The sequence below is a fragment of the Haliotis cracherodii genome, unplaced genomic scaffold (assembly GCF_022045235.1).
Source record: "Haliotis cracherodii isolate W230 unplaced genomic scaffold, xgHalCrac1.p SCAF_13, whole genome shotgun sequence".
NCBI lineage: Eukaryota > Metazoa > Mollusca > Gastropoda > Lepetellida > Haliotidae > Haliotis > Haliotis cracherodii.
Genome location: NW_027266268.1, coordinates 40592938 through 40605128, shown reverse-complemented (window position 1 = coordinate 40605128; position 12191 = coordinate 40592938). Strand labels below are relative to the sequence as shown.

At 43.2% G+C, this 12191-nt stretch overlaps 1 protein-coding gene across 1 annotated transcript in view; it reads right to left on the bottom strand.

The window, feature by feature from the left end:
- LOC139459935 (carboxyl-terminal PDZ ligand of neuronal nitric oxide synthase protein-like) overlaps positions 1-12191 on the bottom strand; it is a 215285-nt gene that overhangs the window by 51720 nt on the left and 151374 nt on the right. Inside the window, exon 4 of the mRNA XM_071241670.1 lies at positions 7588-7646. Within this exon, the coding sequence (XP_071097771.1) occupies positions 7588-7646 (59 nt within the window). The remainder of the gene's footprint in view (positions 1-7587; positions 7647-12191) is intronic.

Genomic DNA, 12191 nt, shown 5'->3' with positions numbered 1-12191 from the left:
GAAATACGGTTGAGTGAGTGAGTCAAGCATCAAGTACTGACGATGTCTTGCAACAAGCATCAAGTACGAAGGATGTCTTGAAACAAGCATCAAGTACTGAGGACATCTTGCAACCACCATCAAGTACTGACGATGTCTTGCAACCACCATCAAGTACTGAGAACATCTTGCAACCACCATCAAGTACTGAGAACATCTTGCAACCACCTTCAAGTACTGACCATGTCTTGCAACCACCATCAAGTACTGACCATGTCTTGCAACTGTAATCAAGTACTGAGGAAGTCTTTCAACCACTATCAAGTAATGAGAACATCTTGCAACCAGTATCAAGTACTGAGGATGTCTTGCAACCACCATCAAGTACTGAGAACATCTTGCAACTGTAATCAAGTACTGAAGATGTCTTGTAACCACCATCAAGTACTGAGAACATCTTGCAACTGTAATCAAGTACTGACGATGTCTTGCAACCACCATCAAGTACTGAGAACATCTTGCAACTGTAATCAAGTACTGACGATGTCTTGCAACCACCATCAAGTACTGAGGAAGTCTTTCAACCACTATCAAGTAATGAGGACGTCTTGCAACCAGTATCAAGTACTGAGGACATCATGCAACCATAAACAAGTACTGAGGACATCTTGCAGCCATCATCAAGTGTTGAGGACGTCTTCCAACCACCATCAAGTACTGGAACATTTTCTTGGCCTAATTCACACAAGAACGTTATCATCCTGTTACAGAAGGCAGCTCCATTACAGAAAGACACCTGTTTACAGAATGCCACTCGGTACAGAAGGCAGCGCCGTTACAGAATGCCACTTAGTTACAGAAGGCAGAGCCGTTACAGAAAGACACCTGTTTACAGAATGCCACTCGGTACAGAAGGCAGCTCGGTTACAGAATGCCACTTAGTTACAGAAGGCAGCTCCATTACAGAAAGACACCTGTTTACAAAATGCCACTCGGTACAGAAGGCAGCTCGGTTACAGAATGCCACTTAGTTACAGAAGGCAGCTCCATTACAGAAAGACACCTGTTTACAGAATGCCACTCGCCACAGAAGGCAGCTCGGTTAGAGAATGCCACTTAGTTACAGAAGGCAGAGCCGTTACAGAATGCTACTTAGTTACAGAAGGCAGAGCCGTTACAGAATGCGACCTGTTTACAGAATGCCACTCAGTACAGAAGGCAGCTCGGTTACAGAATGCCACTTAGTTACAGAAGGCAGCTCCATTACAGAAAGACACCTGTTTACAAAATGCCACTCGGTACAGAAGGCAGCTCGGTTACAGAATGCCACTTAGTTACAGAAGGCAGCTCCATTACAGAAAGACACCTGTTTACAGAATGCCACTCGGTACAGAAGGCAGCTCGGTTACAGAATGCCACTTAGTTACAGAAGGCAGCTCCATTACAGAAAGACACCTGTTTACAAAATGCCACTCGGTACAGAAGGCAGCTCGGTTACAGAATGCCACTTAGTTACAGAAGGCAGCTCCATTACAGAAAGACACCTGTTTACAAAATGCCACTTGGTACTGAAGGCAGCTCGGTTACAGAATGCCACTTAGTTACAGAAGGCAGCTCCATTACAGAAAGACACCTGTTTACAGAATGCCACTCGGTACAGAAGGCAGCTCGGTTACAGAATGCCACTTAGTTACAGAAGGCAGCTCCATTACAGAAAGACACCTGTTTACAGAATGCCACTCGGTACAGAAGGCAGCTCGGTTACAGAATGCCACTTAGTTACAGAAGGCAGCTCCATTACAGAAAGACACCTGTTTACAGAATGCCACTCGGTACAGAAGGCAGCTAGGTTACAGAAGGCCACTTAGTTACAGAAGGCAGCTCTGTTACAGAAAGACACCTGTTTACAGAATGCCACTCGGTACAGAAGGCAGCTCGGTTACAGAAGGCCACTTAGTTACAGAAGGCAGCTCCATTACAGAAAGCCACCTGTTTACAGAACGCCACTCGCCACAGAAGGCCACCCCGTTACAAAAGGCCACAATAGGTCTACTTTTTTCTGAGATGCAAACTGACATAAAGACCGATGAGACTGAATTTATTTAATCAGATTTTACAAAATTTCACAAATTTTAACATCTGATATAAACTGAATGCAAGACAAAGAGGGTGATTAAGAGAGTGAGTATGGTTTAACATCGCTTTGAACAGCATTTCAGTTATACCACAGCCTGTCAGCCTGATGTGGGAGGAAAGCCTCAAGTGATCCAGATCTAAGTGGGTAACGTGGAGCCATAGAACATAATCGGGCCTAAGGGACACAACTTGGCATATCAAAATACAGCACCTTAGACCCCACCAATAACAACACCCTTCAGGACAAGACATTAGCTAAAGGCCAACCCTTACAAACACAGCATTGTCTGTGCTGTCTGAGGCAGGTGCCCTCTCATACACTTACACTGTCTTCACTAACATGACCTTGTACTTTCAAGGTGAAAGCCATCTTTTAAGAAAACACGACCATTCGTCACAAGGCTCATACAGGAGATAGATGGTGTTTTTTCCAGTTTAAAGATGGTGCCACTAAAACATCTACTCTGACACGCTGGTGAAAGACCCTCGCCTTGTGATGCTATGGAGTAATCAGCTTCATTCAACAGCGAGTGTCACGTTACTTTCAAGCAAAACACAACACATCTAATGATGTTTTTCTACCATCGCGAATTATCCAAATGTCATTCGAACTATGCCTTGAGCAGTCCATGAATGACAAATCCACCCAGTGCCAGTACCGCTGCTTCTCATCTTTATGTGGTTCAACAAAATGGTCTCTTTGCTCCAAGAAACATTTTGACAAGCATTAGAGCACTTTCAAGTTTGTCGTTTTCCCTCATATCTGTATAGTAGGTTAATTATTCAACTGAAGTCCGACTTGCAACAAGACTCCTACAGTCTCACTGTCAACTCGTGGCGCCCTCTGGTGGCAGATGAAGGCAAGAGTCAGGTCACAAGTCGCGTCTGAAGCGTCAACACTGCCCTCTCCTATCCCAATCAATACAACATTTCACACATCTTAAACTCTCGTTAGAAACAATTAGTGGTACCGTGTTTCATTAACTGTTGCAACTCTAGCCCAATATTAAGTGAAGAAATGACGATCAGATGGAAGCGAGGTGTTTTGATTTGTTTGATGTCGCGGAAAGTGAATGCAATTTGAATAATCAGGATTTATTGAGATCTTGCAAGTCTATTAGATAGAGATCTTCTGACAAATCACTTTTTGCTTGTATTTCTTCAGCAGGATTCACGTCCATTTACTGGAGGTGGAATCACTCGAGGGACAGAGAAGAGACATGATGATGGGTGAGTGAGTGAGTGAGTGAGTGAGTGAGTGAGTGAGTAAGTGAGTGTGTGTGTGTGTGTGTGTGAGTGAGTGAGTGAGTGTGAGTGAGTGAGTGAGTGAGTGAGGTGTGTGAGTGAGTGAGTGAGTGAGTGAGTGTGTGAGTGAGTGAGTGTGTGTGAGAGTGAGTGAGTGTGTGTGAGAGTGAGTGAGTGAGTGAGTGAGTGAGTGAGTGAGTGAGTGAGAAGGTGGGTGGGTGACTTGGTGAGTGAATGATAGAGCAATATTGCATCTAAAGCGCATTAGCAGCTTGTAAAAAATCAACTCTGATGATGGGTTGAAGTGAGTGAGTGTGTGAGTGAGTGAGTGAGTCGTATGGATGGTTGAGTGAGTGAGAAGGTGGGTGGGTGAGTGAGTGGCTGGGTGGATGGCTTGTAGAGTGAGTGAGTGACTGAGCAATATTGCATCTAAAGCACATTAGCAGCTTGTAAATAATCAACTCTGAGCAATGGAAGCCAGTAACAAGAAAACAAATTGTAGCTCACCTGGATAGGTAGTAAGCAGTTAAAACACAGACATTGAACAAATTTCAGTGTTGAAAGACATTTTCAGCCAATTTTGAGCATGAACGTATTGACAAATATGTAACACGTATCAAATTTCAATAATATTTTTGAATGAAAATAATTTTGTATAACAGCGATGCAATGCAGAACACTATAAATACAGTTTCACCAAGTTTCAACTTTTTCTGAGGATATGCCTTTTGAGCAGGTTTATTTTTCTAATTTTAACAATCTTTACACAAATGATAAACATCTCATTTTGATGAAACAAACCTCATAACGGAGACACATCAAGGACATAAGACAGTGTCAGTGTATTTCAGGAAATGCTGTATAAATTGCAGACAGTGTGTTACATAGCTAAGAGGAGAGGGGGCCAGTAGTCATCTGTACTACCCTCCCGGAACCCTGCCCTGCTGGACCCACACCCTGCCTGACCCACATCCAGCTGGACTCATATCCTGCCTTACCCACACCCTGTCACGCCCTGCCAGACCAACACCCTGCCGGACCCACACCAAACTAGACCCATAGCCTGCCTTACCCACACCCTGTCACGCCCTGCCGGACCAACACCCTGCCGGACCCACACCAAACTGGACCCATATCCTGCCTTACCCAAACCCTGTCACACCCTGCCGGACCAACACCCTGCCTGACCCACACCAAACTGGACCCATATCCTGCCTTACCCACACCCTGCCACGCCCTGCCGGACCCACACCCAGCTGGACCCATATCTTGCCTTACCCAAACCCTGCTGGACCCACGGTCTGATGGATGCAGCTGAAACCACATGCTGCAAGATGCACGCCCTTTCAGACCCATACCCTGCTGGACCCACACCCTGCCGGACCCACCACCTGCCGGACCCACACCCTGTGGGACCCATACTCTGCCGGACGTGATACTATATACATACCTGCCTCATGGCAAACATTATTTATCTATTGTACTGAATTAGTTTATATTTTGATCGTTTTTCAAGAAAAAAATGAACTTCCATTTGAGTAGGTTGCATGAATCATCAATACACACTTCCGTACAAAATTCATTAACTCCGTCTCACAGAGTTTGACCTACTTCCAGATTGAAAGTGGACGTTTTCTCCATGCCAACTATGAGTATTATCTGAAGCACATTCCTAATCACTTCAACCTCTACAATCACACACACTGACACAACCACTACATCGTGAGTGTCACCTGGCTGGCAATGCTGCAGCCCATGGACACATGCTTCTCTGGAGCGCCATTGAAAAAATGGGGAAACAATGAAAAAAAAATATGACACATTCAAAAAGGTCAGGTATCAGGAGACGTTGAGTGTTGAAGATTTGTCATGTTCGTTCACGGCTCAGGGTCAAAATCTATCAGCCCATGCAGCTGAACGCATTCAGTCCCAATCTTGTTGAAGTCTGCGATGCGGGGCACATGATGGATGGAGATGCCACAACAACAACAGATGCAACACGATCGTGCCAATATTTCAATGAAAAAGCTTTTGTCAAAACTTGAGCAACGTCCATTTGAAGCAACCTGCTGCCTGTTGCTGAATTTTGTACAATTCCTGGCGATTGTGGTGTGAACTGATTGTCATGTCAGCTGATTGTCATGTGAACTGAATGTCATGTCAGTTGATTGTCATGTGAACTGATTGTTATATGAACTGGTTGAACTGATTGTCATGTCAGTTGATGGTCATGTGAACTGAATGTCATGTCAGTTGATTGTCATATGAACTGATTGTTATATTAACTGGTTGTCATGTGAACTGATTGTCATGTGAACCAATTGTCATGTCAGCTGATTGTCATGTGAACTGATTGTCATGTCAGTTGATTGTCGTATGAACTGATTGTTAAATGAACTTGTTGTCATGTGAACTGATTGTCATGTGAGCTGATTGTCATGTCAGCTGATTGTCATGTCAGTTGATTGTCATGTGAACTGATTGTCATGTCAGCTGATTGTCATGTGAACTGATTGTCATGTCAGTTGATTGTCATGTGAACTGATTGTCATGTCAGTTGATTGTCGTATGAACTGATTGTTAAATGAACTGGTTGTCATGTGAACTGATTGTCATGTGAGCTGACTGTCATGTCAGCTGATTGTCATGTGAACTGATTGTCATGTCAGTTGATTGTCGTATGAACTGATTGTTAAATGAACTGGTTGTCATGTGAATTGATTGTTTCCTATGTGAACTGATTGTAATATGAACTGATAGCCATGTGAACTGGTTACGAGAACTGATTGTCATGTGAACTTATTGTTATATTAACTGGATGTCATGTGAACTGATTGTCATGTCAGTTGATTGTCATGTCAGTTGATTGTCATGTGAACTGATTGTTATATGAACTGATGGCCATGTGAACTGATTGTCATGTGAACTGATTGTTTCCTATGTGAACTGATTGTCATGTGAACTGATGGTTTCCTATGTGAACTGATGGTTTCCTATGTGAACTGATTGTCATGTGAATTGATTGTTTCCTATGTGAACTGATTGTAATATGAACTGATAGCCATGTGAACTGGTTACGAGAACTGATTGTCATGTGAACTTATTGTTATATTAACTGGATGTCATGTGAACTGATTGTCATGTGAACTGATTGTCATGTCAGTTGATTGTCATGTGAACTGATTGTTATATGAACTGATGGCCATGTGAACTGATTGTCATGTGAACTGATTGTTTCCTATGTGAACTGATTGTCATGTGAACTGATTGTTTCCTATGTGAACTGATGGTTTCCTATGTGAACTGATTCCATAAAATTCCTGACAAGGGTCTGATTGGTACGTGAACTATATTCATGATTGTTATGTGAACTAATTATGTAAATCAACTGCTATCGGAACCAACTACTATCTGAACTGACTCCTATCTGATCCAACTTATCTGAGCCGACAGCTATCTGACTAGGGGAGATAAGTATGGAATCCTTTACCTAAATATGGTGATGTGTGACCAGGTGAGCTAAGTATTGCATCCTTTACCTTTATCTTGGCAATGAATGTACAGGTGAGATAAGTATGGCGTCCTAAAAAATATTTTGGCAATGTATGACCAGGTAAGCTAAATATAACATCCTTTACAGATGAAGTGACGCATGACCAGGGGAGCTAAATATGACATACTTTACCGATATAGTGGTGATGCATGACTAGGTGAGCTTAGTATGGCATCCTTTACCGATATAGTGGTGATGCATGACTAGGTGAGCTTAGTATGGCATCCTTTACCGATATAGTGGTGATGCATGACAAGGTGAGCTAAGTATGGCTTCATTTACCTCATATTATTCATGCATTACCAGGTGAGCTAAGTATGGCTTCCTTTACCTTATATTATTCATGCATTACCAGGTAGGCTAAGTATGGCTTCCTTTACCTAATATTATTCAAGCATTACAAGGTGAGCTAAGTATGGCTTCCTTTACCTAATATTATTCAAGCATTACAAGGTGATCTAAGTATGGCTTCCTTTACCTGATATTATTCAAGCATTACAAGGTGAGCTAAGTATGGCTTCCTTTACCTGATATTATTCAAGCATTATAAGGAGAGCTAAGCACGGCTTCCTTTACCTAATATTATTCAAGCATTACAAGGTGAGCTAAGCACGGCTTCCTTTACCTAATATTATTCAAGCCTTACAAGGTGACCTAAGTATGGCTTCCTTTACCTGTATATGGGGTGATGCATGACCATGAGACGGCTATCATCAAACGACCACTGCACTTTCTGAAACATAGAAGACAGGTTATACAGCAACGTTATACAGCAACGTAAAACTCTTCATTTTGACAAACTCAGAAATCTTCAACTTGACAAAATATAACATCCAAAGTTTGTTTTCCCTCCACTTGTTTAAAGTTGTAATAAGTTGTATATAGCAGCATCACGCGTGGTACGTGTGGTTTCCTACGCCCTGCGTTAGGTTTTATACCACGAGGCGGAGACGAGGGGCTCACAGAACCACAGGTACCCCGAGTCATACTGCTACAACAAAGTACCCCGAGTCATACCGCTACAACAAAGTACCCCGAGTCATACCGCTACAACAAAGTACCCCGAGTCATACTGCTACAACAAAGTACCCCGAGTCATACCGCTACAACAAAGTACCCCGAGTCATACTGCTACAACAAAGTACCCCGAGTCATACTGCTACAACAAAGTACCCCGAGTCATACTGCTACAACAAAGTACCCCAACATGGCAAGACATGACAGACTAACAATCATGTGTTCTTTACTTCCTGTGAGCTGTATACACAAAACCTCTGGATGTTATTAGAAGCCTTGCGTCTGGCAGGAGTATCAACTGCAGCAATATTGCGACAAATTATTCATGAAAAAGTACTGCCCACAAAAAACAGCAAGAAAGCACTTTCAGAATCTCTTAACGACCATCAATCAAATCAGCCAATCACAGCTTACGATCACAAGGCAATACAGAGTATATAATGCCGGCCAATTTCAAAATAGAATTTTTATGAACCAAATAACATGAACTCATCCCTATTTCTTCAACCTTCCCGACACGACGACACAATTTTAGATAACTTCACTGCACAACATTGATCAATTTTGTCCAAATGATGATTTTTCTACCACAAAAATTGCATCGTAATTCCCTAACTGAGGCTGCAAGACAGGTTCCTGGGGAGAAAGTTCCTGGGGAGATGGTCTATCCCCGCAGTTATCAGCGAGTCTAGATCCACCAAGTCAAACCTCATGCCATGTTTAATTTCCGCGATCACGGCAAGACGTCTTCGTGATTTTATCATGAGCTGCAATGAGAGATAAGGGGTGTCGCAATCTCCACAGTGTCGTGGTGTGACGTTCCGGTCCCCCAACTTAACCATGTGTGATGGGTCAGTTCGGCTAGAAGACAGCTGTGTCAGTGTTACTGTGCCATTAATGGGCTAGATTCTCCAAATCCGATGAGAAACACAGCGATAATGTTGTGACGAGTCTTAAAGGTGTATGGTCTGTTATCCTCTGTTAATTTTCGAGAGGAATGCATTAGGGGCTGGTCATGTGATCCATTTTGGAAACCATACCATATGTTATAGATAAATGCAATGCTCTTTGAAATGTGCATTTGACGGTATCACTAAAATATATGAAAACTACCAAAATAATGACTTAATAGCCATTGGTGTCACACTGGTCTGCAAAGCATTGTGATGCAATTTCATTACAGCACTATCTACAATGTAGATATGTTTGATCTCACTCAAAGATATCTCCTGTGGGAGCCAGTTTTGGATGATAAATGAAGGTTGAAGTCAGGAGACTCCTTTTAAAGGAAGAAGGTTTAATGTTGCAGTATTCAGTTGTACACCAGGCTGGAGAGGTGTCAGTCTTGGAAATCAATTAATCAAATATACTCCCCATCAACACAATTCTCCCCATCCACCTGGCTACCCCATTCTCTCCAACCACCTGGCTACCCCACTCCCTCCAACCACCTAGCTACCCCACTCCCCCAACTGCTTGGCTACCCAACTCCCTCCAACCACCTGGCTACCCCCCTCCCTCCAGTCACCTGGCTACCCCCCTCCCTCCAGTCCCTCCAACCACCTGGCTACCCCCCTCCCTCCAGTCCCTCCAACCACCTGGGTACCCCCCTCCCTCCAGTCCCTCCAACCACCTGGCTACCCCTCCCTCCAGCTCTCCAACCACCTGGCTACCCCCTTCCCTCCAGTCCCCCCCAACCACCTGGCTACCACTCCCTCCAGCCACCTGGCTACCCCTCCCTCCAACCACCTGGCTACCCCCCTCCCTCCAACCACCTGGCTACCCCTCCCTCCAACCACATGGCTACCCCCTTCCCTCCAGTCCCCCCCAACCACCTGGCTACCACTCCCTCCAGCCACCTGGCTACCCCTCCCTCCAACCACCTGGCTACCCCCTCCCACCAGTCCCCCCAGCCGCCTGACTACCAATCACCCCACACTACCCTGGTAAAAGACGATGGAGCGGATGTCAGAAAGTGGGTGATGAATCTGCTTCTCCATTATTGATCCCGCGGCGGTGATCGGCTGTGATTGTAACTGACCAGTAATTATGAGTATTCAAACTGATCAGTGATCACGACAGCGTTCCAGTCTCCACAGCTAACTGTTGAGCTCCGACGCGTGCGGTTAATGGACTGTGATACCTCAGCACAACATTGTGACGTGCAAAAGATCACACAGACATTGAATTTCGCTTTACAAGCTCAGAGGTGGAAATTACAAACTATAGCGTCATTACGACTTTCATTTCACAGCCACACACTAATGCAACCTCGGAGTAAGGAAAAAGCTGAATTGCGCTTTTCATGACGTTTATAAGACAGAAAATTCTGTACTTAAATTCAAAGTATAATCGCGCTGGTTTCATCGCGAAAGAGAAGGAAATGGAGTTTCAGAAGGTAATGGTAGTAATACCAACACACCTTGGAGTGAAACGCAGCAGGAAGTGGAGCCGTGGTGGTTGAAAGACCATGAAAGTGGCAGCCGTGATGTATTCCAAGCCATCATAGCCGACAGCTTAGAAGGACAAATTTGCTTTAAATTCACTTCTATTTTTTATGAAGCTTTTTAAGATTTAAAAGAAAATTCTCCATTGAATGTTGTACTTTCTGCAAATCATGCTTTCAGTGGAAGAGCTGGGTCTGAGGGTCGTACATCAGATCCACATTATTACACCAGTGGGTTTCTCAGACCCCAGAAAGCTGGTCGGTCAGGAGCGCGAGGAAACCTACGTAATTCATCATGTGCGCCTGTTTCGTCATGTAATATCTTGTAGTACTTTATCTTCCATTAATTCTTGCTGGTCTTCATTCAGCACTAAATCCTGTATTTATAAGTTCACCATTAAATCTTGTATTTTCATATGCCTCTTTTTCGTCCATATTTCCCAACACAAAATAGAAATATTCAAATGTAATGGAAGTGATTGTTCTTTCATTTTATTTCATTTTTATTTCCTATTTTCATTTTTACGACCATGCGACATTTTAACGGCATGTTTTGCCTGATAAAAAAAAAATATATGAAAAGCAATTGCAAATCTCTCTTTTGTTCCTGTTGGCAAGAAAAAAATCCCTTCACTTGTATCCAACTTACCACAACAGCACAGTGTTTTGTTTATCAAGAAGGGTTGGTTTTTAAGACTTGACATTTTTACGGCTAAAGTCGCACAAACAAAAAAAGCGTCTTGACTTCGAATGAGTACACAAAATACGGACCTCTCTCCTTCTCTGTTGACTTTAACCAGAGAACTAATCGCTTTTATCTGCCAGCTATTTTCATATTTCCCTTGCTAAGTCCACATCGTAAAATCAAGATGGCGACTAATCTTATACATCATGTACAATTCCCTCGGCAACTGTGTAATCCTTGTGTAGATCTCACAATGCCTGTAGGGATATGCCTGCCCTTATTTAGTGCTCAAACTTATAATTCCCCTACATTTTCCCTCGGGCCTACTAATGGCTGTATCAAGCATTCACTATCAAATCTTTTTTTTATTCGTCCTTATTTTGAAGTTTCTACATTTTTTGTTTATGTCCCAGTTTCTATGAAACTGACATCGCCGGCTTGGATGTTACATATGCCATACAATCATCAATGCAGGATCCATACAACCACCTGCAGCAACTTGGTTCATACCAATATTATTACTCATGTATATTCCTTACCATATAATAATAATAAAAAAAATAAAAAATAAAAATAATAGGTGAGGTGAAATGGGGTTTAACGTCGTGTCCAAGATTATTGCACTTATATAGCGACGTGCATGTACGTGTGTGTGTTTGTGTGGCTGCTTGTACTAGACCGGACTGATGCTGATTTATAGTGCTAGCTCACTGAGATACCATGCTGCAGTTTAACATGAATACCCCACTCAGACACAGTATACTGACTCCGAGCCGACCAGTCCTTGTTTAAGCCACTTAATGCCAAGCGCCAGACAGGGTAACAACAAGTACCATCTTTTAACGTCTATAGGTATGACGCGGCCAGGGATCGAACCCCGGACCTTCCGCTCTCCAGGCGGACGCTCTACCACTAGACCAAGGAGGCGGTCAATAAAAATAATAAGCCATTAATATTCTGCATATTTCCAAACTACTCAGGGGCATACTCAAAGATTGATTATTACCCCGGTCACAGAATTAGTGTGCATTCATCATTCTCAGCTCCATAGGGAGTATACAACCCAAGCTGCCTGTTAGGACCTAGGTTGACAACTACATTGCCAGCTCATCCTACCAGGTACCCATTTA